This window comes from Vanessa atalanta, chromosome 3 (genome assembly GCF_905147765.1).
Source record: "Vanessa atalanta chromosome 3, ilVanAtal1.2, whole genome shotgun sequence".
Classification (NCBI taxonomy): Eukaryota; Metazoa; Arthropoda; class Insecta; order Lepidoptera; family Nymphalidae; genus Vanessa; species Vanessa atalanta.
This window is the reverse complement of record NC_061873.1, coordinates 11,348,939-11,374,731: the sequence shown is the minus strand read 5'-3', so window position 1 is coordinate 11,374,731 and position 25,793 is coordinate 11,348,939. Positions and strand designations below refer to the sequence as shown.

The 25,793-nt window shown below is 32.4% G+C and overlaps 1 protein-coding gene across 1 annotated transcript in view; it reads right to left on the bottom strand.

The window, feature by feature from the left end:
- Nucleotides 1–25,793, bottom strand: part of LOC125077182 — a 115,793-nt gene that overhangs the window by 29,838 nt on the left and 60,162 nt on the right. The window contains exon 3 of the mRNA XM_047689024.1: nt 8,301–8,404. Within this exon, the coding sequence (XP_047544980.1) occupies nt 8,301–8,404 (104 nt within the window). The remainder of the gene's footprint in view (nt 1–8,300; nt 8,405–25,793) is intronic.

The following is a 25,793-nucleotide window of genomic DNA, read 5'->3' as shown; positions in this document are numbered from 1 at the left end:
CAATTACTCTAGGACTTTATTAACATAAAGCGTTGAAAAGTATTTGTTGCTGTAATTAAAAAAAAACATATATTCAATTTATTCGCAATATTCATAATTAAGATTTCCGGAAAAAGATTGACTAAAAAAACTATGTTCAGCATAAAATCTATTTCCCATGTGTGAAAAGTAAGTAAGATTCAAAATATACTAAAATGTTTGATTTTCACAATGTACAATCCGGCTTTTAAATTTTAGGGTCTGGCAACCCTAGATAATATCTATACAAAATATTTTAATAGCATACATTCGATCCGGATTTAAATCCCTCAATAAATAATATCAATGTCCGAAACTGATTGTTATCGGAAAGATTTTGCAAGATCTCATTTCAGATAAAAACACCATTACAGACAGGGTCATTTGCCACATTGCAATTTCCGTGGCATACAATAACTTAATAGCCTTGTTGGTCTAGTGGCTAGCTAATGAGGGTTCTGAATTCAATGTCCTCGGTTCAAATCCTAGACCGGGATGGTTAAAAGTAATGGCATTATTCTCTCACAGAACTCAGCGCGAAGATTGCAGCTGTATACCATACCTTATAAATTTGATTGTAGGTCTAAGATCACTTGTCAGTGTCAGATTGCTATGACTCAGCGTTGCAGAACTATCGATAGTTTGACTATCGATAATTGACCACTAAAAATATTTAGGATATCGATAGTATCGTTAGATCAATACTATCGATACTATCGATAGTATCGCTAGCTCTCTGTAAGCAATACTATTGGCAGCGGCGATACTATTGATACTATCGATTGGTTAAAAGTAATACATTTAGTATTGACACGTGACAACAATATCGATAGACTATCGCTATATACTATCGCTAACACCTTAACTATCGATAGTCTATTGATAGTGTACTATCGATATGCAACACTACTATGCCTATGAGATTGAAGAAACAGAGTGCCCATTTCGACTACCACTTACTCATAGCCTATAAAACCTGACAGCGCATTAACAGCTTAAGAAACGGTTTAACCTTCTTGCAATGGGAATTGACAGAAGCGCATGTGAACACTTCCTGTTCATACCTTGACGATACAAATATTTTAAAAACCGTGACATAGTTATTAAAGAGCCTTAAAAATAGCTAAACATGTTCGCATATCTACATAAATTGTCTGAATACGACAATGTGTAGACGATCTACATGTACATACATTAGCAGCCCGTATATATCCCATTGCTGGGCTAAAGCCTCCTCTCCATTTGTGGAGAAGGCTTGAAGCATATTCCACCACGCTGCTCCACTGCGCGTGGGTGGATACACATGTGGCAGAATTTCGTTGAAATTAGACACATGCAGGTTTCCTCACAATGTTTTCCTTCACCGCCGAGCATAAGATGAATTATAAACACAAATTAAGCACATGAATATTTAGTGGTGCTTGCCTGCGTTTGGACCCGAAATCATCGGTTAAGATGCACGCGTTCTAACCACTGGGCCGTCTCGGCTCTACATACATCATGATTATATTTGCTTTTTGATCACAAACTATACATTTAATAAAATACTGTAAAATGAACAGTCAAAAGTACTTGTAAGAGTCTACTCGAATGAAGTATATTTTGATTTTGTTATCGATACGCTGCACAAAACTGATGAGCATAGTGAATTGATACATTATCAAAGTAAACATATCCAATGCCATTGAGTCTAGGTAGTTATTTCGTGCAATCAATAAACGGGCACAATGATCGTGCGGCGTGATATAAATATATCGCCAAATTATGCAATCAACCCCTGACAGCAACCCCAATTTAAATAATCCGCAAAATAAATACGCCATTTTTCTATACCATAAAACTAATAATTATGCAAAAATTTGTTGATATCATTCAACTAAATTTTGATTAAAATCTATATTGAGTCCATTTTTCTGTCTGTGTGTTGCAAGCTTGAACTCCAAGGTAGTCGTAGTCTACCTTTTCGCGCCTAACATCTGACGAAGAACCCCTAAAATTCACAATTAGTTAAAATAAAAGTGACAATTAGTATTATATATAACAAAAGAGAAAAAATCAAAGAAACGGGATTGTCTATTAAAATCTCTAGTTTACAGACAGTCTACGTCTAACAGAGTCTATATAAATATAGGCCATTTAAAGTAAGCAATCATGATTATAAGTATTAAGTAAGTCATGATCGTCTTCGACGGGCGATGTTCCCGTGATTTTCATGACTTCTTATGTTATTATATTACTTTATACTTTATTGTACACCAATCAAAGAATATAAATAAATACATTATAGATCCAGTTTTAGTAAAAGACGCGTACAATTTCGGCGACCGTATCGCTACATAGCGATCTCTTCCAGGCAACCAACTATGTAGGTTATGTTAGCTCATAAAATATGAGTTGGGTGGTGGTGTAATAACTAATTAATAAATGTGGATATAGAATACACAAATTATATATCAATACATATAAAATACCAGTATATAATCTAAATACACACTATATACAATAAGTACGAATATATACATGTATTATCCTTCAAACTCTTGCAAGTTATTATATCTGGCATTTATAATATATATATATATATATAAGTTCATCCCGTTCGGGTATTTCGTCAGTGTTTTATTGAACTTTATTTTTAATATTATCAAAATACACCACACTACTCTTTAAAGCCAAGAGTACATATCATCTTTGTTCGTTTACTTTGAAATGTGACACGTCTCACTAACCACAGATATATAATATACTCTTAATTTTAGACATTATCCTTGAAATGTGTTAGCTTTGACACGGAATAGGCCACTTTAAATAGATCCATATTGCATTTATAGAGCCAAATAGTAACGATATACAGATATAAAACTAAAAGGGTCCACTTGTAATGGCTATAGCGACGTATTGAGGGGAGCCAAAATTGCTACTGCATTTAGTCACCAATATATACCGAACAATGCAATAAATTCGTTATTTTTTGTAAGCGAATATGTATCTTACTGCTTTGTGATATAAAATAAATTGCTTCGTATGACATTATACCATTTACAGTAATTGTCACCAGGGAAATCGGAGTCATTATCAATTATATTAAATACACTGTTAAATGTTGTAAAATCGTATATAATTTATCCAAGGGATTCGAATAAAATATTACAACAGTGAAATATAAAAAGAAAATGTATTATTTAAAAAAAAAAAAACAAACAATGAACTGGTGGTAGAGATTATTCTATTTACGTGGGTAGTACTCACTTATAACTAATTGTACTAAAAAATATCTGTATCTTGAAATAAAACTAGTTTTTTAACGGATTTAATCGCGTATATTAATTATTTTTAACATCCCGACGTTTCGAGCACTTTGCAGTGTTCGTGGTCACGGGCAGACTGGCGAATTTTATTTGATGTTTCCAGTCCGTACTGGTTCACATAATGTTGTCTTAGATTTTCGCGATTATTACACATTGACACACGGGCAGTCTGTCATTATCTGTATCTTGTTTTGATGTCTTCTAAATTCAATTCTATTTGAGTTAGAGTTAATAAAATAACAATGTATCTATCATGAGTATTATTTATCTATAATTAATTATATAATATAATTGGATTATAATTCTTTCAGTCACATATCTATTGATAATAAGATAATCTTGTTAAAAAAATTTTATTGATTAAAATAAATAAATTAAATAAACATAAAAATTAACATATATTAAAAAAAGCGTACAGTGACCGAGTCCTTTGAATAAATGCTATATAAAAAGATCTTGTTATCGTTAGTCCACACGTGTGTAAAAATACCAGCAACGTGACACGTGCCGACCTGCTGACATATCCCTAAGGTTAACCGAAATGTAGCAAATCCGAATTTGTGGGAACAATTTTTTTGTAGATTATGTAGTTTGCATATGTCATTTTTTGTGGATACAAAAAAACTAGATAGTATAAGGGAGAAAAAATTATTTACGTGACGTGATAACACGTAACTCTCCCAATGCTTGGTAATGATCCACTCCACTTAAAGAGAGGGCTTCGTTAGGCATTTATTCTAAAACGCTACTTCACTGCAATTTTTATTTTTAGACATACAATCACTCACATATACGTACAGCTTATTACAATCGAAGATAACATAAAGATAAACAGATTTTAAATTTGCATTTGCCTGTAAATTTCCCACTGCTGGGCTAAGGCCTCCTCTCCCTTTGAGGAGAAGTTTTTGGAGCATATCCACCACGCTGCTCCGATGCGGGTTGGTGGATTCACAATGTAGCAGAATTTCGTTGAAATTAGACACATGCAGGTTTCCACACGATGTTTTTCTTCACCGCCGAGCACGAGATGAATTATAAACACAAGTTAAGCACACGAAAATTCAATGCCTGGGTTTTAACCCGCAATCATCAGTTAAGATGCACGCGTTCTAACCACTGGGCCATCTCGGCTCATCACATAATATTATAACGTTAACATTATTATAATTTATGTGACGTATATATTAAAATGAATATAATAATAATACGTCAGAATAACGATATTCCGTATAAAAAAATATGCATTATATTTGACGCATTATTAAAATGGGGACGATTATATAAGCGACATTCAAACCCTAGCTTTTACCCCAATATCGATATATTGAATGGCATGTGGCATTTGATAAGTGTGACGTCACAATGTCACACATCTGCCTATTGGTGAGAATTAATTTAACGCCTCGCATTGACACGTGTGAATTGTAAAAGCTATTCTTCAAAGGGGCGTACAGTATGACTAGCGATAATAGATATACCGATATATTTATGTTCTATGACCATATAAAAAAGCGATGTTTATAAACGAATCGACTCAGATTTGAAACGGAAGGTGAGCCAGGATAGCGAAAGAATTCTTGTATTATTATAAACAATATTTATTAACCAGGTAGAGCAACCACTCGGCACAAATTCAACAATAATTATAATCATTCATTTAGCATCGCTATTTATACAAAATTCAAATCATATTTAGTGTTGGTAGACGTTAAGTGTAAAAATCATATCACGAAATTAAATAACATTGAAACAAAATATATACTATAAATGCGAAACTACGTCTGGCTTTGAGTCTGTTTCTATTTTTTTTGGCATTGGCTGGCAAGCATATGGGCCACCTGATGGTAAGTGGTCACCACTGCCCATAGACAAAGGCGCTGTAAGAAATATTAACCATTCCTTACATCACCTATGCGCCACCAACCTTGGGAACTAAGATGTTATGTCCCTTGTGCCTATGATTACTCTGGCTCACTCACCCTTCTAACCGGAACACAATATTACGGTACTGTTATTTGGCGGTAGAATATCTAATGAGTGGGTGGTACCTACCCAGACTGGCTTGCACAAAGCCCTACCACCAAGTAAAAAAGTAAAGTTATTAAAGTTTCTCTTTCATGGCCAAACCACTTTAATAAATTTTGCAAAGCAAGCTTAAATTCCATGGAAGGATGTAGACTAATTTCTATGCCTAACACCTAACTTACCCGTAAGACGCGAGGCGAGTCGCGGGCGAAAACTAGTAATTCATAATTGAAGTGAGCACTCTTGACAAATTAACAAAAGAACACGGTGCTCGAACTACCGCTAACAGAAATAAAATTGTATTCGCTTTTGTATCATGCCTTTTGTTTTATAATCTGGGCTAGCCGTGGTCTAATAATTTTTATCTAATTAAAATAGTTTTTTATTTAAATAATTAACAAAATAATATATAATATTCGATGACCAAATCATCATTTATATGTCAAAGTATATTAAAAACCATCAAAGCCATTTGAGCTAGCTAACGTAAGTAAATATTAAGCACACAAACTTGCGATATACACTTAAACATTCATTTAATTAAAATTAAATCACATTCATTTAAAATTAAATCTTAGAGTCACTAAGACAAGTCAAAAGTCAAAATTAAAAAAGAAGTCTTTACGAAGATTTCCAAAAAAGTTATTCGAAGTGGATAGCACATGATACATGAATTATAAGAAAAATAATAAAAGTATAATAAACATTAAAAAAAAATTGTTTATGTTATTGTATTTACTAGTATTTTTTTAAGGATACTTATAAATTCATATTTATTAAATAATTATAATAGCGACAATAGTTTTATTTAAAAACATTTAAATTCTAGCGAAGAACGTTTTTTCTTATAACATGTTATGGGAGGGTAAATCGCTTCGTTGCGTAACGCGTTACGTAACGCATTATGGCGCCAGTCTATCAAGCTTATAATCAAAAAAACATTTTATTAATAATTAATTAATCATATTAATATACATAACATTTAAGTGATAACCTAAGCTTTTCTGAAGTTATGCAATTTCAATGTAGATTAGTTAAAGTTATCACTTCATTCGGGCGTCTCCAGATGCACGCATATTTTTCTACAACTTTGCTGGCCCAAATAGAGTCCATAATCGTCACACCATTAGCTGCGCGTCCTGACTTCCTACGGTAAAATTCATACAATTTTACCTGCCTCATTTCCCCGCTTCAAGTTCAAGTTCAAGTTTAGTTAAAGAAATTTCGAAATCCTTTCTTAGCGGATGCCTACATTAGAAAATAAACCTTCGCTCCATATTTCAGCTATCAACACTCAGTAGTTTTGGTGGTACATTGATCAATCTGGACAAAGGGTTTTAAGTATGTAAATTATAAACTTATCACTTATATATACAATATATTATGTTAATGTATCGAATTTCGTTAATTATCATATAAGTAATATTTAAATCATAACAATTTTCTTATACTCAAAGACATAATCACAGCAATATTGTTTCTCTTCAAACTTTAAACAGTCACGCAAATAATAATAATAATTAAAAATTATCAAAGGAAAGGAAACAATAAATACATATTTAACAATCACAATAATTTACTTTAAAATAACAGATTTAGTACCAAACTATTACGCTCATTTCGAATACTTATAAATTTAATTGTGAAACATTTAAAAGGATTACTGACCAAATGGAGCTCGGCTTCCGACCCTTATAATATATTCTGTTTCACAAAGCTCCAACGTCAAATATCTCTTTATATATCGTCGAAAATATGAAATTGGGTTCATATTCAGTCATATATTACACCTGGCAGGTTAAATGTTCTAAAACTAATGATTTATTTTGAAATCTGACTTAAATTTTATTTCGATAAAGTTCATATTTTAAAATTAATAAATTTCCACAGAAAAACCATTAAAACCATTTATTTTTGCTACTCATACACATACATTACAACGATAGTACACAAGAAAATAATTAAATTCAAGAAAAACAATTAAATATACATTAAAATATTTAACAATTCAATATAATAAAACAGTGTAGGTAGCAAAGGGTTCATCTCAGTATATGTGCTAATGCACAACACTGATTTTCAGATGGCCCCTGACTATTGAGTGAACATAAACGAATACACGCGCACACGAAAATTAAAATAAATAAAATTAAAGTATAAGAAAACAAAAACTAAACAACACTTTTCCTTAAGAAAAAAGAAAAAATAAAAAAAAATCCACATTAAACTGTATTTGACAAGAAGAAACCATCATAGGAACTTACCCGAAAAAAAAAGAAATGACAAATTAACATGATAAATACTAAGACTAAGACTAAGAGGTAGTATGACTGACACTATAATTGTCTATGCCCTTGGTATATATTTTCTGTTGTTTTGATTTACGTTTATATTTTGTTCCTGCACGTTTTTATACACACATCATCACTATTTCACTTTTTAGACTATTCGCTTTCGGATTTTTATTTCCGATTTTTTTATAATATTCGACCTTCCAACTCATTCTCTTCCAAGTCTAACGTGTTACGGTGCAAGAACTATTATATACTATATACTAAAAAATTTACCTCTAAATTTATTTTTAAAACTCGTCTACGTGAGCACATATTGTCAGAAAACTTGACTCTTATGACTTCTATTATGCACTATTATTATTATTATGTTCGATTATAATTTATTATAATATTTACTTCGTAGATACTATATGGGTATGTATGTATATGTTTTTTTATAGTTCTATATATAAGTATGTACATATATTGTTATATGTTGCTAATTAATTATTAATTACCGCCTTCGTGGTTTTCTGTTTGACCTAAATGTTGACTGGCAGAAAATTCCTTCAGGCATTAAGTCCGCCTTTTGTCCCATTTACGTCGTGGTCGTCAATAAAGTATTTAAATAAATAAATAAAAACACTAATAGAAAACATTTTGTTTAACTTACCATCAAAACAGGCGTACTTTAAATATACAACACCAGGAGACCAGCTCCTGGAGGGAGGATAATCCTCCGACAGCACGAAGCTACAATGGTTTACTCCTGTGCATCTGAAATAGAAAAAATATTTAAATATTTAACACTACTTCTACGACAATTTTATTATTAAATATTTTATTTAAATTCGGTTTTTTCTTCAGTATAAAGGCAGACGAGGAAATACCACCTGACTTTAAGAGGTCAGCCTCGCCAATAGGTATCAACACTATAGAAAATGTAACCATTCCTAAGCTATGCTACCAACTATGAAATCTAAGAAAAATAAAAAACGAATTAACTGGCTGATTCATTCTTTAAACAAGAAAACCACCATTGAGAAGTTGCTTTTTAACGGCAGAATAACCTATCGATATACGGATACACAACTTGCGTATAAAATCAAAACCTAAAGACATTACGTTATAATTGGTATTTCAAAATGACATACAGCATTAAATAAAAAAATAAAAAAACTATATCGAAAACGAATTTATTTATATTTCGAACTTGGTTTTATACACTACCGCGCGCTGCGTTAACACTAATTATTCTTGAAGGTATAATATCTCAGAAATCCTTTCGCACGTTATTTCATTCCTTAGAAAATTGTGAATCTCTTTCGTTTCGTAGTATAGTAGTAATTTGACATAATGTTATCAAAGTAGTATTAAAACTATGGTATATTACACCATTTTATCATGAACTTTACAAATTGTAACATGAAACAATAAATTAGTGTAATATAATATCTACATCAGTAATAAATTGTATACCCTATTAATAATGAGAAAGAAAAGCTACTGAAATCAATGGTTTTTGAAAAATTGAAAAAGAGTAACTACTGAGTTTCTTGCCGGCACTTCTCGGTAGATCTACATTCCGAATCAGTGGTAGCTTCATTTAATATAGTTTGTTAAATGACGATTCAAAAGTACTTGAATGAAGTATATTTCGATTTGATTTGATTTTATTTCCACTATGAATAAATTAAAAAAAAACGTGTTATACAAATTACAGAAAAAACACTCCATCCAAAAGATTTACAAGTAGCATTACACCCGTTAATATATTTAATTAATCAATATATTTAAACTATATTATCTCAAGAAACAACCGTGTTACGTTCGTGATTGTATTTTACGACCGGCACTAACACCGTTTCGTAACATCACGAAGAAACAATAAAATTAATGTAAAGCAAGTAAATTTTCGTCGAGCGATCCTTCACGTACATATTAAATAAGTTCTCACGGACCTGTACATCTACCCTTGTGAGTTTCGTGTTACGAATTTCCGTAGATTTATTCACAAGTGTATGTTTTGCATAAGAGCCGAGAAGGCATAGTGGTTAGAATGCGTGAATCTTAAACGATGATTGCGGATTCAAAACCAGGCAAGCACTACTGAATTTTCATGTGCTTAATTTGTGTTTATAATTCAACTCGTGCTCGGCGGTGAGGGAAAACATCGTGAGGAAACCTGTATGTGACTAATTTCAACAGAATTCTGCCACAGGTGTATCAACCCGCTCCAAACCTTTTCCTCAAAAGGAGAAGAGACCTTAGCCGAGCAGTGGTAAATTTACAGGCTCTTAATGTTGTTGTATGTTTTGAATGAAAATTACGCGGTTCACAATAAAAGGTAGCCAATTTGTTACTTCACATCAATTTGTACCACTAACCTAAAGTTATAAGTCGTATTGAAATTTTAGTTCTTGTATTGTCGGATTGGCACAATAATAAATAAGTTCCGAATGTTCTAGCCACTAATCTATCACGACTCCTCCAAAATGTTCAAGCCCTCATTTTTAAAACGGTTCCATAATTAATTCGAACAACGTTTTCATTGATATGATCTTTCTCGTTTTATTTCATCGTTGCGTGTGTTCTTTCAATAAACTCTGTTATTTTTAAATTATTATTTATTATAAGCATGAATAACTATTATAATATAGTATTCGTAGAATACATGTAACAAAATCAACTATTTGAATGCATAATCTTATCGTTAAATACTAAATCGATTCAGTTTACAAAATCTTTCGACATACATCTTGATTGTACTCCTCTGACCCACATATGATTCTTGTTAATTGTTTTACTATTGTGACAATTTAGACGGAGAACCTGTTAATATTAGTATTTCTTGGTATCTACTTGGTGGTAGGGCTTTGTGCAAGCCCGTCTGGGTAGGTACCACCCACTCATCAGATATTCTACCGCCAAATTACAGTACTCTGTATTGTTGTGTTCCAGTTAGAAGGGTGAGTGAGCCAGTGTAATCACAAGCACAAGGGACATAACATCTTAGTTCCCAAGGTTGGTTCCCAAGACGCATAGGTGATGTAAGCAACATAATATTTCTTACAGCGCCTTTGTCTATGGGCGGTGGTGACCACTTACCATCAGGTGGCACAAATGCTCGTCCGCCAACCAATAAAAAAAAATACAGGCGATATTGTCCTTAGATGTTGGCTATAAATACACAACCGACTATTGAATGGGCTGTATATATATAAGCGGTTATACACAAAGCTAACACCGTTTTATCACCAGTCAGTAAATCAACAAAGGACTATATTATAAGTAACTCATGAACTAATTTAGATAAATAAGTAAATCAGTATATAAATGAGCGATCTAATTTTTCTCGTATGAAGGCGAATTTGTTGTTTTTTCTTATAAAATTTTTCAATTTCTTTCCTTTGGTAGCTATTGGTAATATTTGTGTTACCGATAAATATAGATAAAATATATGTTCTAAATTAATGTGCTTTTATTTCTCAACAATTTGCAATTATTATCAAAGTTGAAACTCGATGCAGACATTAGTTGTAATAAATAAACCATACCACTAAAAAAGGAGTTATAATACGCCCAAAAGTGGTGTAGTTTGTCAAAATAAGTACCTAATAACTTTTGTTATTTGTTTTGTGAATTTTTTTCGATGATTTTATTCATTTATAGAAACAAAAAATCTTTTCGTTGTTCGTTTTATTTTTATTCTTGCTAATAAATTCTTATGAATGTTTGTATATGCGTTACAGAAACACTTAATCATCAAAAATATTTTAAAAATTGTTTATATACTTATAGCCGTTAACGGCTTCTGTGAGAAAGACCTTGAGAATCTTCTCTGCAGTTATTGCAGTTCCATCGACCTACGCCACCGTTACTTTCAGCACAATTACCTTGTCTTCGATCATAGGCATTAGGCTTGACCATAATTTAGTTAAGATTTTAGCTGTAGTTCTCTGCAAATCAAGACTAAAGGGAACGTCGATGCCAGAGACACACTATCATCAGAGAAACGAAAAACGTCGGAATGGCCTGACATGTCAAGCATGCGGCCATCGACAAAACGCGATGAAAAAACATTGTGACGGCCTTTTGTGCGTTTGAAATGGGAAAATAGAAGTTCACTAATAACAGACGCACTAAGCCCTAAAATGTCCCCAACTCTGTAACCGATCTTTTCCGACATTGTCTTGTAACCGACATTGGATTTCATTCTAGATATTGTGACATGTTAGCACTGGCCTCATAATCGCGTTGACTATCTTAAACTTTTAAACCTGAAGCGGCTTTATAACTGAACGGTTACTATAGATTATCATCATCTACTTCATGGAGTCAATGATTACCAAATTGTCATTTACATTGGAATTCGTAACGTATATTACGATATGTTACATTTCAAAGAGCACACTGTCAACAAACGACTTAACACGTGACTTATAAATCTGCGCCCTAAATACCATTTGCCCAACTTTTAAACGAAGATCAAAGACGAAGTGTAAAAGTGCTGACAACTGACAAATTCGAGGAACAAGAAGAATTATGTTCCTTTAGAAATAGTCTATATTTGTAATTGTCATCAAACGTAGACTTTAAGGTCGTAGTTACCAATTTTCAAAGTAAATTAGTGCGTTTTCTATAAAAATTATTAGACATTTCGGTTTTTTTTGTTATATGCATCCAACAATTATATAATACTAGTTGTCGTCCGCGGCTTTGCTCGCTTTTTAGGGGTAGGTTGTCATGTGTTAGGCAAAAAAAGTACCCTATGTCCTTCCTTGGAAATCAAGTTTGATTCATTTGTTTCATTGGAATTCAAATTTCATAAAATTCGGTTCATTGGTTTAACAGTTAAAGAGCGACAGACAGACAGACTGAGTTCCTTTCACATTTATAATATTAAGTATAGATTACAACATACATTTATTATACAATTTCCATCGACAACATTAGATAACCACAACAATTTTTGTTAACAACACATAATTTTCTAATTTTTGTGGAAAAGTTGCTCCACATAATTCCAATCAATTTGAAATTACGAAATAGATTACATATTTTATCAAAAATAAGTTTACAAAAAAATACCTCACCGTGTTTCCTTAATGTTCTTTAAATATTTTACCCGATTTCCTGCAAGTTCCTTTCCAGGTCAAAGCGAATCGTTTCTTGCAACTTTAATTCACACATTGTTATATAACGAACAAGGGCTATGTTTTTATAACGACCATGTCAAATTAAATTCAGAATCGTTATCTAGCTTATAACAGAAATATTTTATTTATTTAGAAATTGAATATAAATATTTAAGAATTTTAATAATTTACGAAATCCCCTTTCCCCACTAGGCAGTATAGGCCACTGTTTCTGATAATAAAATTTAACATCCTGTAAATATGTCATTTCTGTGCAAGGATCTCTTCGTTTCGCTCTTTAATAAAGCAAGTTTCTGTAACATTCAACCACGTAACGATTGGCGGTTTCTTAAATGCTTTCTTGAGTTCTTTCCCGTATTTTATAAAATCTATATTGAAATTTTAATCGCATCATAACTAGGTATCGTTTTGGAACTATGACCAATCGCCATAGTAATAAAGGCTACTTTTTTAATTCTGTTTTTCCAACACTCTTTTTTCAGCAATAATACAAACTTCTAGCGTTTCTAGTTTGCCTGGTTTAGCCAAATCGACATTTAAAGATCTGCCTATTATATACGCAGTATTACCTCCACGCTAATCTCCCATTTATAAAAATTATTATAAATTAAAAAAAAAACCGTCAATTAATCTTAGCAATTACAAAAAAAATAATTTCGAAATTGTTAATAAAAAAATACATAAATTGACATCTTAGTAACAGTACGTTTCCTATAGACATAAATAAATTTAAGAATCTAAATATGTACATAGTTTAAAACGTCATTTTATTATTTATTTAAAAGCACACTATAGTACACATAATAACCTCATCTGGTTTACTGTTACGACGATAGCAGGGAAATTACATGCATTCTCAAAAAGATATCATCGTTTAATTTCCTCCCTGGAAAGCAGAACCTCCACATAATTACAAAGTAAGGTCGGCTACAATCTTCCGACAATTATTCTTATAATTATTTGTTACCTTCATTTTCAGCAGAGAATTAATTATAACAATAATAATAATAAGCCTATTGCCTAAGCTAGGTTATTCTACTGAATTGGATGATCAGCGCCCAATCATTCTACTATCGTATGGGGATACCGTTCCAACAGACTATTTGAGTGAGGGCAGCCTTTGAGCCACCGTGCACTGACATTGCGTGACACTACTTCTGACGTGCCAATCTTCGGTGTATTTAATTTTAGAACATTTATTAAACAGCATTTTATTGTTGTCATTGTCTTTTTTATAATAGGACTACTAAATGAGCCATCTGATGATAAGTGGTAGGAAGTATTAACCATTTCTTTATATCGCCAATACGTCACCAATCTTGTGCGCTAAGAAGTTATGTCGCTGAGTTGCTAAGTCACTCGCTCTTCACAACACGAACAACACTACAATACTAAGTATTCCTGTTTGGAGATAGGATAAACGACGGATGATATCTTACTACCAAGTAATCTAGCAATAATTTTCTGTAATTCTATACATATATATATCCAAATACATTATTAACGTTAAGTGCTCGCGCGCCCTAAACCATCCAAATTATAAGGAAATGACTCGCACGAATATTCTAATGTGAATGATTAATGATTTTCTTATCCGTCTTTAATGTGAAACGCTTTCAAGCATTTCTGCATTATTCGCAGAGTAAAATTAAGAATCGTATAAAATTATAATACAATTTAGTATACATAATATATACCTAATGTACAAAATAGATACCTACCAATAACAATACAACGACTAACGACACGTCTATCATTGTAACCATATCAAAAAAATTTAAACGTCATTGACCCTCGTAGAATAATTTAAAATGGTTGTTTACGTAACACCTGGATAATTTAATTATACGGTTCATTGACTGCTTAAATTTGCTTTTGGACTTGTAAATAGGCTGTTAGTATTTAAGCCGTCATCGCTGCTACCCTACACCAATATTTTTTTTTTGATGTCATAGAGTTTGCCGGATTGGAAATGGGACACCTAGTGGTAGTCTCCACTGCACATACACTGTATGAAATTTTAATCATTTGCAATGCGCAACATTGGAAACAAAGATGTTATTTCTCTTTTGTTTAGAGTTACATTGACTCACTCACCGTTAATACCAGAACTCAACACTACTAATACTGTGTGGTGGTAGAATGTTTGACGACGGCGAGTTACCTACCCAGACTACTAATGTTTATAAGACTTTTTAACGTTTAACGTGATTAGATAAACGATGCGTGGTCCTCTTCTTTCGAAAGTCAAATTGGTGTTGACCGAAAAGAAAGAAACAAGAAACTCACTGCAGAACACGGGCATTAAATATCATAACGTTATATGCGACAATGATTAATAATAATTATAAAATATATAGGATACATTAATGAAAATGGCGTATACGAAGTTAATTCATACAGAATCGCACATGTATTTGAACCATCTCAAAAATGTAACTCAAATATTGAATTTTAATTCATTTATAAATCGTCTTTACAATGAGAACAAACTCAAAATTTACCGTAGAATACAACCGTCCAATTTCAGAAAGTGATATGCGACACTGATTATTATAATTATAACATTTAAAGGTTATACGAATCAAAATAGCGTATCATTGTAAATGAGATACGATATTGATACTTAGTAAGTTATCGCTAACGATAATAACTAAGATGTTATGTGATTTATGCTAGTTTCAAAATATATTAAAAGGCAGATGGAGCGCTCGGAACATTATTGTGAAGCAACAAAAGCAAATACCAATCTCAGGTAGCGCGTCAAAAGTGCTGTCACTTTGATTATTAATCGATGACGTATTACCAAAAAGATACGTCATTTCATTGCCGTAATGTTCCGCACGTCATCCGCCTTTTGTTTTACAATCTGAAATATTACAAATGACAACGGTCCACTCAAGAACATCTTTAACGATCTGTGAATATGATACACACTGTTGTCAAAACCTAATAAAACCTACGTACACATTTTTTTTTAAATATACATGACACAGATAAACAATACATTAAAACAATTACCATTAATAACCCTGACCTACAACAATAATATTACTATTAAAAATTAACTATAAAAATTGAACTATTAATAGATTAAACATTGTTTAGTCACGATTAATTTTACGATTGGTCAATAAAATTTATGTTAATGTAACAGAACAACAAAAAAAAACCGCACTTAAACATTACTTTATTATGCGCACGCGCGCGTTCAACGGAACATGGCGCTTAAAGTGGTTACTTCCGGAAGTTCGTTACGGCGCCACGTGACGTCACATCCTGATATAGCCCCTCACCTGCAGGTTTAGCGATTTTCACATTAACCATATGAACACGATTATGCATCATTTTAATATTACTTAAGAATTAACAAAACGTATAAAAATTAAAATGTTGAATTCGTTTTTATAGCGTTTAATGATAGATGCCTAATTTTCTTTGTTATGTCGCCTCATTGCAAAATTAGTTCTAAACAGAGCCGAAATGGCCCAGTGATTAGAACGCGTGCATCTTAATTGATGATTGCGGGTTTAAACCCAGGCAAGCACCACTGAATTTTCATGTGCTTAATTTGTGTTTATAATTCATCTCGTGCTCGGCGGTGAAGGAAAACATCGTGAGGAAACCTGCATGTATCAAATTTCAACAAAACTCTGCCATATGTGAATCCACTAACCCTCATTGGAGAAGCGTGGTGGAATATGGTTCTTTCTTCTAAAACTTCTCCTCAAAGGGAAATGAAGCCTTAACCTTAAATTAGCCAGCAGTGGGAAATTTACAGGCTGTTAATGTAATGTACTCCTGAACATTCCGCGAACTTATAATTTTAAAGTAATATTCTTTGAATTCGTTATATATTTATATTTCCACGGAATTATATGTGATCGTTACGAGTTTATTATAGTGATACACAAATGCTAAAAGCGAATCACACGACCATTCGTGTCTAAAGTAGACACAATATAGGTCAAGGGTAAGACTGTCGATCCACATAAGTCAGAACCAAGAATAGAATAAAAACGTCACTGAGCAAGCAATTTGGAGGCTATGGTAAGTGTCATTGAGGCTTTGAACACGAACAAGAAGTAACGCTTTGCGGTACCTTGTGATAACTAGCTTCTTAACTAAAACCAGATGATTCAAGCGTATTTTGTTGAATCGCTTTTTTATATAGTACTAGTTATCTCTCGTTTCAAGAGTTGGTTGTAAGTTTTTACGTATAAAAAAAGTCTATGTCCTTCCTGGAAGTTCAAGCGCTCCATAACAAATCTCATCAAATTCGGTTGAGTCTTTTAGCCGTGAAATAGTAACAGACAGATTGACAGAGCGACGGCTAGAGTTTTTTTCGCATATATATTAGTATAGATTAACATCCTCATAAAAATAAGGTAACATTTACGATTATAGCCTGTAACGTCATACTGTTTGGGTAAGGCCTTAACAACATTTATCAATCGCAACAAATATTTGATAGCAACAATTGCTATGCTATAAACGTAAAAACTCCTTAGAAATACACCTTACTTAATATCGTCGAAGAAAAGTAACAGAAATTGCGAGAAACTTCTAGAAGTTCTGATGAAAATACTTTTAGTAACGACATGGCAACAAAGCGTTATGACATTACTTTCGTTCCAAAACTTAAAATGTTTCGAAGCGAAGCAATAATTGCTGAAAATACCGGAATTGCAAAGCTATTCTATAAGAAGCAATTCAATCGTAAGTGACAGAAAGTGATACGCGACATTGGCTTTAAAAATTATAACATTTAAACAATATACGGACCAAAATAGCTTGTCACCGTAAGTTGATTTTGAGCATTTTACGAGTGAGAACGAACTGAGTTCATACAGAATACCACCGTTGAACTGCGAGTATAATGGTGTTTCTTTAAAGTATGCATGATTTCATCTGTATTCGTGTCGCGTTTTAATATATTTCCATAGGGAATGAAAATAAACATTCCTAGAAATAGCCGAATGTGTTGCCATTATATTTTTTTACGCGTTATGTTAAAAAATATTTTTAATGTAATTTACTTTTTTTCTTAATATTATTATGATGCGTGCGTTAGGACTTAACATCTCAACGATATGCGTACCGCTTAACAATGTAATTTCTATTCGACTTTTGATCTCTGCGGTGAAAATGGAATATTATTTTAATTGCATTCTTGGTTTATCTCAATGCACGTCAAAGAAACAAAACGGCGCAATTAATGTTAACCGATAGTCGCACCATTGATCTTTCGTGTACTTAATTTGTGTATATAATTAATCATCTCAGAAAACATATGACAAATGAAATTCTGCCAAATCATCATCCGCACTTAATCAGTGTGGTGCCTCACAGTCGCGGTTGTAAGCTTCAAGCCTTCTCATTAAGGGAAAAGCAGGCTTTTGTTACCAGTTGGACAAATTGTAGATTTAAATTTAGTTTGAATTGCCAATATTTAAGAGAAGCCAGTGTATACTTTGTATCAAAAACTAACGGCTAGTAAAAAAAAAAATGTTAAAAAAATTATCCTGTTGATACGTGACGCAATTCACTATAAAGTGAAATCGTTTACAAACTTTAAAAGTTTTAGAAATTCCGCTCCAACTAGCTGAAAGCGCTTCAGGGATTCAAAAAGCACCGGCGGCGACAGAACTGATAGTAAAACGCTGAACATCGCTTTGTGCATCCTGCATCACAAATTACCAGAGATTGCATTCCTGCTGAATACAGCGGAGAAGCGTTGATATGAAACCTCTTTCACATCACGATTTGTGTGTGTCCTTTAAGTGTGAATGTATGCCTAACCTATTTTTTGCTTTCACTTGTAACTTAGTATTTATTTACTAGTACGCGCCGAACACATGACTTCAAAATGTTATTAAAATATTTTTACTCAATAGGACTGAATTGAATAAAATAATATAATTATATATAACAACAAAACTACATTTTTCAAAAATTTAGATAATTGAAATTCAACCCATATTAAATTTTAGTCAAAATATCTGAAAAATATAGACTATTTACAATATTGAACTGATTGATTGAATATCATATCCTTATACGCTCGTATGTTTTACTAAACAAAAATAAAAGAAAAATAAGTAGCATTAAAAATATTTATTTATTCAAGTACCAGAAATTATTTATATATACAAATACCAAAATATTAAAAATGAAGGACACATATTAAATTATAAAAATCTAAATTTATAGAAAACTAGAAAAAAAAGAAAAAAAAGTAGCAAATATAAATGTACATATTTATATTTATTTATTTAGTTTGTACGTCAATCACGTGAAAACAACTGAACGTCGATACGAGACTCACCAATCGACGCGGAATCGTCCATCAATCGTTAAAGGCTATCTAACGAATACCATTGATCCTCCCCCCATTTATTAAATGGCCAAAAGCGGGCCGGGTAACAGCTAGAATAATAATATGTGATAAACTTTATGTACATAATATGAAAGTTACAAACTTACGTAACTGTTGCCGGGTGTTATCAGATTGGCAAACATCCAATCGAAGCACGGAAACGGAAGTAGGTACACGAGTTTTGTATGACTTGGTACTTTGTTGCATTTCACTACAACAGTATAAACATAGATTAAATATTATAAAAAATATATATGAAAACGCAAACAGTATATATAAAAGCAATATATGAATACTGGAGTTTTTCATTTATAACATATAAGTCGTCGCCCGCGGTTTCGTTCGCGCTGTAGTGGTTGGTAATCAGGTGTTCAAAAATTCATCAAATTCGGTTCAGTGGTTTAGTTTGACCCTTGAGGGTGTAAAACGGAGGTTGAAAGCTTGTATTTTATAAATTCCGCGCGGGAAAAGCCGCAGGTACAGCTAGTATTACTATAGGTAAGTTGTGATTAAAACATTGTTTGCAAAATGCAGCGTTATGTGATAGCACACAATCAGGTGGATTATCTCACAACAGCTAGTAATTTATAAAGTAAAAAGTTTATTAAAAACCAATTAAACATTTTTATTTATGGTATCGGTAGCGGAGGAGGAAATGGGCCACCTAATGGTAAGTAGTCATCACTCACCCTTCAAACCGGAACACAACAATACTGAGTATAATAGATGAGTAAGTGGTACTTACCCAGACGGGCTTGCACTAAGCCCTACCACCATTAAATTAACATATCATATATATGTTAATTTAATGATAATATTAAAAAAACTAATAGTTAATGCAAGCTTTTTAAAATATATATGTATCATCTATAGCCTATGCCAATCAAAAAAGATAAACGAACTTTAGATTAACGTATTTCATACAATTTACTAATAGCTGGGCTATATTTTACACAACTAATAGTGCTTGGTTAATATATTATCTTGATTGCACCGTACCTTTTATAGCGCAATTTTTTCGCCAATCAATAATGGATATCAAAGACTATACAAGGTCTCGACCAATGATAATGCGTCAACTCGAATGTCAAATGTTGTTTATTTGACTTTTCTCTTCTGCTTCGAATAAGCAATGAAGTTCCAAATATTCCGAAAAATTTAACAAACTGTAACTTATTATATATCATAGTAAAAAATATTATATGATTAAGTTTATCCTAAATGAGTAAAAAAAATCTCCACGGTAATCCGTACAGATTAAAAATACTTCTGTAATACGCAATAGCCACCCGACTTGAACGGCTTACGTAACTTGTACCAGGTTATACAAAGTTTTATTCAGCTGGCGGAGGTCCAGCTGGATTCCGAAACAAGTGTGCCAATGTAGAACACGCCTAATTTAGTTGTAGACTAAATTATTAGGTTAGCCTTTCCAAATTATGCCAAGCTATTTAACTTGAGTTATTTCTATACTTCATGCGCACTTTTTATATACGTTTAATATACCAAATTTATTTTAGAAAACAACTCTCTGCGTGTACGTACGCGCGTGAGAAATTATAATTCTTCCACGGCATAAAGTGTTATTAATTGCACGTAATTCATTCTCCATTCCAAAAGATAAAACTATACCTCTTATTTAATTATTAATAATAGTTTTATAATTATTCTCATCATAAAACACTATTGTTATTGTATATTTTTATCATAAAAATAAAATTTTAAATACATAGTCTAAGTCTTATAATCCGATATAAAAGCGATCCGACCCAGTTAAGAACAGGTTCAAGACGTTTGATCCGAGAATGCAATACCGCGAACTGCTTTTGCCGGCGTACTTCTGAAAAACAAATTCACTGAAAATCCTAAAATCTTGAATATTCCCGACCTTTAAACCTGGAACTTCATAAGCTGAACCAATAATACCTTGACACTAGGTACGAACGACGACAGTTACTAGAATGAAATCTTATCTCATTTAGTATATTAATTAATTAAGTTTTCACCTTAATAAGGTTAACTTACGATTTACAGATCAATAAAATGTTATCTAACCTTGGCCTAAAGGAATCTAAGCCGTGAATTGAGCTAATTAGTTCAATGAATATCACGCGATTCAAACATTAAAACACTGATGTCAAAATGTTATAACACACCCGGATTGGATTCAATATACATATACACGAGCGAAGGCACGGGCGATAACTAGTGATTTATACACAAAGGTTAGTATGGTTTTGCAAATTAAATATATGTATACAAATTGTCCTAATTTTTTAATTTTATATACTTTACAGCGATTCTATGTAGCATATTACATTTAGTGTTATGAAATGACTGATGATATAAATGATTTTAATGTATGAAATCTCGTCAAACCGAGATGGCCCAGTGGTTAGAACGCGTGCATCTTAGCCGATGATTTCGGGTTCAAAACCAGGCAGGCACCACTGAAATTTCATGTGCTTAATTTGTGTTTATAATTCATCTCGTGCTCGGCGGTGAAGGAAAACATCGTGAGGAAACCTGCATGTGTCTAATTTCAACGAAATTCAGCCACATGTGTATTCCGCCAACCCGCATTGGAGCAGCGTGGTGGATTATGCTCCAAATCTTCTCCTCAAAGGGAGAGAAGGCCTTTATCCCAGCAGTGGGACATTTACGGGCTGCTAATGTAATGTAAAAAATCTCGTCAAATAGATCAAAACTCTTATACAAGATGAGCCTCCAAAAGATGAAAGGTCACGGTAATTCAATTATTTCTATACAAAGATTCGACCCGTTCTGTTATAAAAAGCTATCATTAAAAACAAACAATAGCCAACGTTTTCCTTTCTTCGAAGACTAATCTAATTTATAAAAATATTTAATTTGTTCTCATTAAACATTTTACTTAAAATTTTAATAAAATTAGCAATTCAGTAAAGACACCGTTTTTGATGAAGTAAATCAAATTGCAACCGTAACCAATAAATCCTTTTTATTTTTATAATTGGTGATTTGTTGAAGCCGGGCTCCTTCATTCTAAGACTTATGAAATCTGTAAAATTAATATTATAAATGTGAAAGTAGCTCAGTTTGTCTATATATGATAAAATACTCAATTGATTTTGATAAAATTTGATTTGAGTTGATCTTGAATCCGAGGACGGACTTGAGCTATTTTTTCAACCTCTGAAGAAGTCATGTTAGTAAGAAAGCTCTGTCAACGAGTTTTGAAGCATTTTCGTCCAAAACAAAATTCCGAGCAGGGATAGTTACAAATAAAATATTGTTTTAGAGCCTATTTTATAGCTTAAGATTTTCTTTCGTAACACTCAAGAATGTACAACAAAAAAAACTTTAAAGCACTTTAACAATAAGCGAAACAAAGCTATGCGGCAAGTGCTTTAATTAAAATATAAAGTTACCACAGCTCTGTAACAAGTAAGATTAACGAGAAATGCTAGGCGATGAGATTTAAGTCATGAGATTTGAGCGTGCATACATAAATTACTACTTATTATTCTAGGTCTTTTTTTCTTCCTAATTTGCCTCACCTACTTTTGAAACTTCAAGGGTGGTAAGGTTTTGTGTAAGTCCTCTGTGTTGGTACCAGCCTGTCATCATATATTCTACCGCTAAGCAACAATACTTAGTATTATTATTTTGTGTCCGGTTCGAAGCGTGAGTGAATAATTGTAACTACACTGTAAGTGTACTATAGAAACAAGAATATATCAGTTCCCAAGATTGGTGGCGCATTGGCGATGTAAGAAATGGTTTAAATTTCTTACAACGATAAAATAATTTTAGCGCAAAAGCGACGACTTTACGTCATTATATACACTGCTAACTTCAAACTTCTGTGACAATCCTGACGTAAAAACCAACAATATATTGTCTCGACCCAGGGATTGAACCAACGACCAATCAGAAGATAACATAGATATGATTTGGAAGGTTACAAGTTATAAACGGTATTTTATTTTAATTATTCCTTAATAGTTAAAAACCGAGATGGCCCAGTGGTTAGAACGCGTGCATCTTAACCGATGATTTCGGGTTCAAACCCAGGCAGGCACCACTGAATTTTCATGTGCTTAATTTGTGTTTATAATTGATCTCGTGCTCGGCGGTGAAGGAAAACATCGTGAGGAAACCTGCATGTGTCTAATTTCAACGAAATTCTGCCACATGTGTATTCCGCCAACCCGCATTGGAGCAGCGTGGTGGAATATGCTCCAAACCTTCTCCTCAAAGGGAGAGGAGGAATTTATCCCAGCAGTGGGAAATTTACGGGCTGCTAATGCAAAAAAAATAAATAAATAATGCAGTTAAAAACCATTTAAAAATGTTTCTAAAAGTCTAGCTTTGACTGCCGCCTCTACCTTGACACCGCATCACGAACAGTATCCGTGGAAAACAATTTACGCAACATGAGACAAATTTATTATCACGCTACCGTACTGAATATTTCATAAACAGCTCGAAATAATTTCATTTCCGAGGGAATGTGTTCATGACACATATGAAAAAAATGTCAAATTCTTAAAGTACATGAAACAGCAAAATTGCATTAGAAACGTTTTAAATTTACTTCGTGGCAGGGTTTTGTGCAAGTCCGTCTGGGTAGGTACCACCCCCTCATCAGATATTCTGCCGCCAAGCAACAATACTCGTTATTGTTGTGTTCCGGGTTGAAAGGTGAGTGAGCCAGTTTAACTATAGGCACAAAGGACATAACATGTTATTTCCCAAGGTTTGTTGGCGCATTGGCGATGTAAGAAATGGATAATATTTTTTAAAAACGCTAATGTCTATGGGCAATGGTGACCACTTAATATGACGTGACACATATGACCGCCCAAAAAAAAAAACAAAAAAATATCGTTTCCTATCAAAACATTTTGACATTGGTGATTTTTCATGCTTAATTTGCGTTTATAAATTAATCTTATGCTCGATGAAAGAAAACACCGTTAGAAAACATGTGCAGCCAACAACCCGCAACTGAGAGTCACCTCTCCTCCTCCTCGTCTCCTTAGCCTATATTTACTGTTGTACATTACACTGCAAGCAGTAAATTCTGGATCATTTATCGGCTCAAAGGCTTAAAGGTGATGTACAACGGTTTCTACAAATATTTCACGCCAGATTGAATGGTGAAATTCTCGTAACTGTCAAAAAATATACACTCGAATTGAATAACGCTGATAATCTTGTTTATGTAATATATATACATTTTATTTGTATATGTTTTTAAACATAAATATATCAAATATTATATTCAAAATGAATGTTTTTAAATAATAAATCGGTTTCAATAAACACACTCGGAAATATGGCGCCTTATTTTGTGCGGCATTGAAAAATAAATGAAATATTTAATACCGTTTGGAAAGTGTGAAAACTTTGTTTAAAAATGACGTAAGCGTATAAAATAAATACAAAGTAAAGAACACATTTTGATAAATCTGTTTATATAATATCGAAACAAATTACTTTAAAAATTGGCCAGTATATACTACTAAATGTATAAAATATAGGATTAACACTCACACCCACACACAAACACACATGAGCGGTATACCCAGTCACACGGGCATAAACCTAGTACAGGACCGCTTGGTATGTTGTTACTGTATAAAAAAAAATTATATATATATTTTTTGCATTGTTCACATAACCAAATAATCTATATATGTACTAATATATGTGAGAAATACCTTCATGATCCGAAAGAATTTACAGATATTGTTATATATAGCTTTCTTTTTCATCTTCAATCATTCTTCTAATCAGTGTAAATTTTGTAGCCAGTATTATTTAAATAAATTTTGACAGACAATAAATCATTCTCTTACAAAAAAATGTTTTTCAAATATAATAAACACGATCTCATTTTAAATAAAATACAATACGTTATATAAATTGAGAATAGTTTGTTTAATAATAAATACAATTTTAACATCATATCAACACGCTTAATTATTATCAATTAGTTTAAACACATATCTCGTTGTTAGTCTTATTTGAATCTCATCACAACATATGTTAATAGGAAGAAATGATAAACGACCGTCAGCAGAGAAAAAATAAAAAATAAATCTGTTTCTTAAGTGGTAACAGTCAGTGTAATTACCGTTGTAATTTATGTGAGACTCGGTTTGATTAAGGATAGCTTTTATTATTTTCAGACATTTTATATTTCCTACCGAAAGAGGAAGTAAAAAAATGTTTAATCTAAAAAAAAGTATTTAATGTTTTAAAAACAACATCTCTCGGGAGATTTTCTTCTTCGAAACTCATCGGCACGAATATATTTTATCTTTATTTGAAATAATTACTAAAAAAATTATTATTTTGAAAAACTATAAGAGTAAAAAAATTATTTTTTTATCACAAAACAAAATTAGATTATTAAAACAAGCGGCAGATGGAGTGCGCGGAACATAATTGTCAAGCAACAAAAGTGAATACGAAGCCAAAAGCGAATATATTTCGCTTTTGACTATGTATATTTAATATTATTACTGCTTCATGATCGCTTATTTTCTATAAAAAAAAACTAAAGTACGGCTTTGCCTTAACTAACTTTTGGAACATATCATGATATGATAATTATCTTCTGAAACGGTAGTTTCTT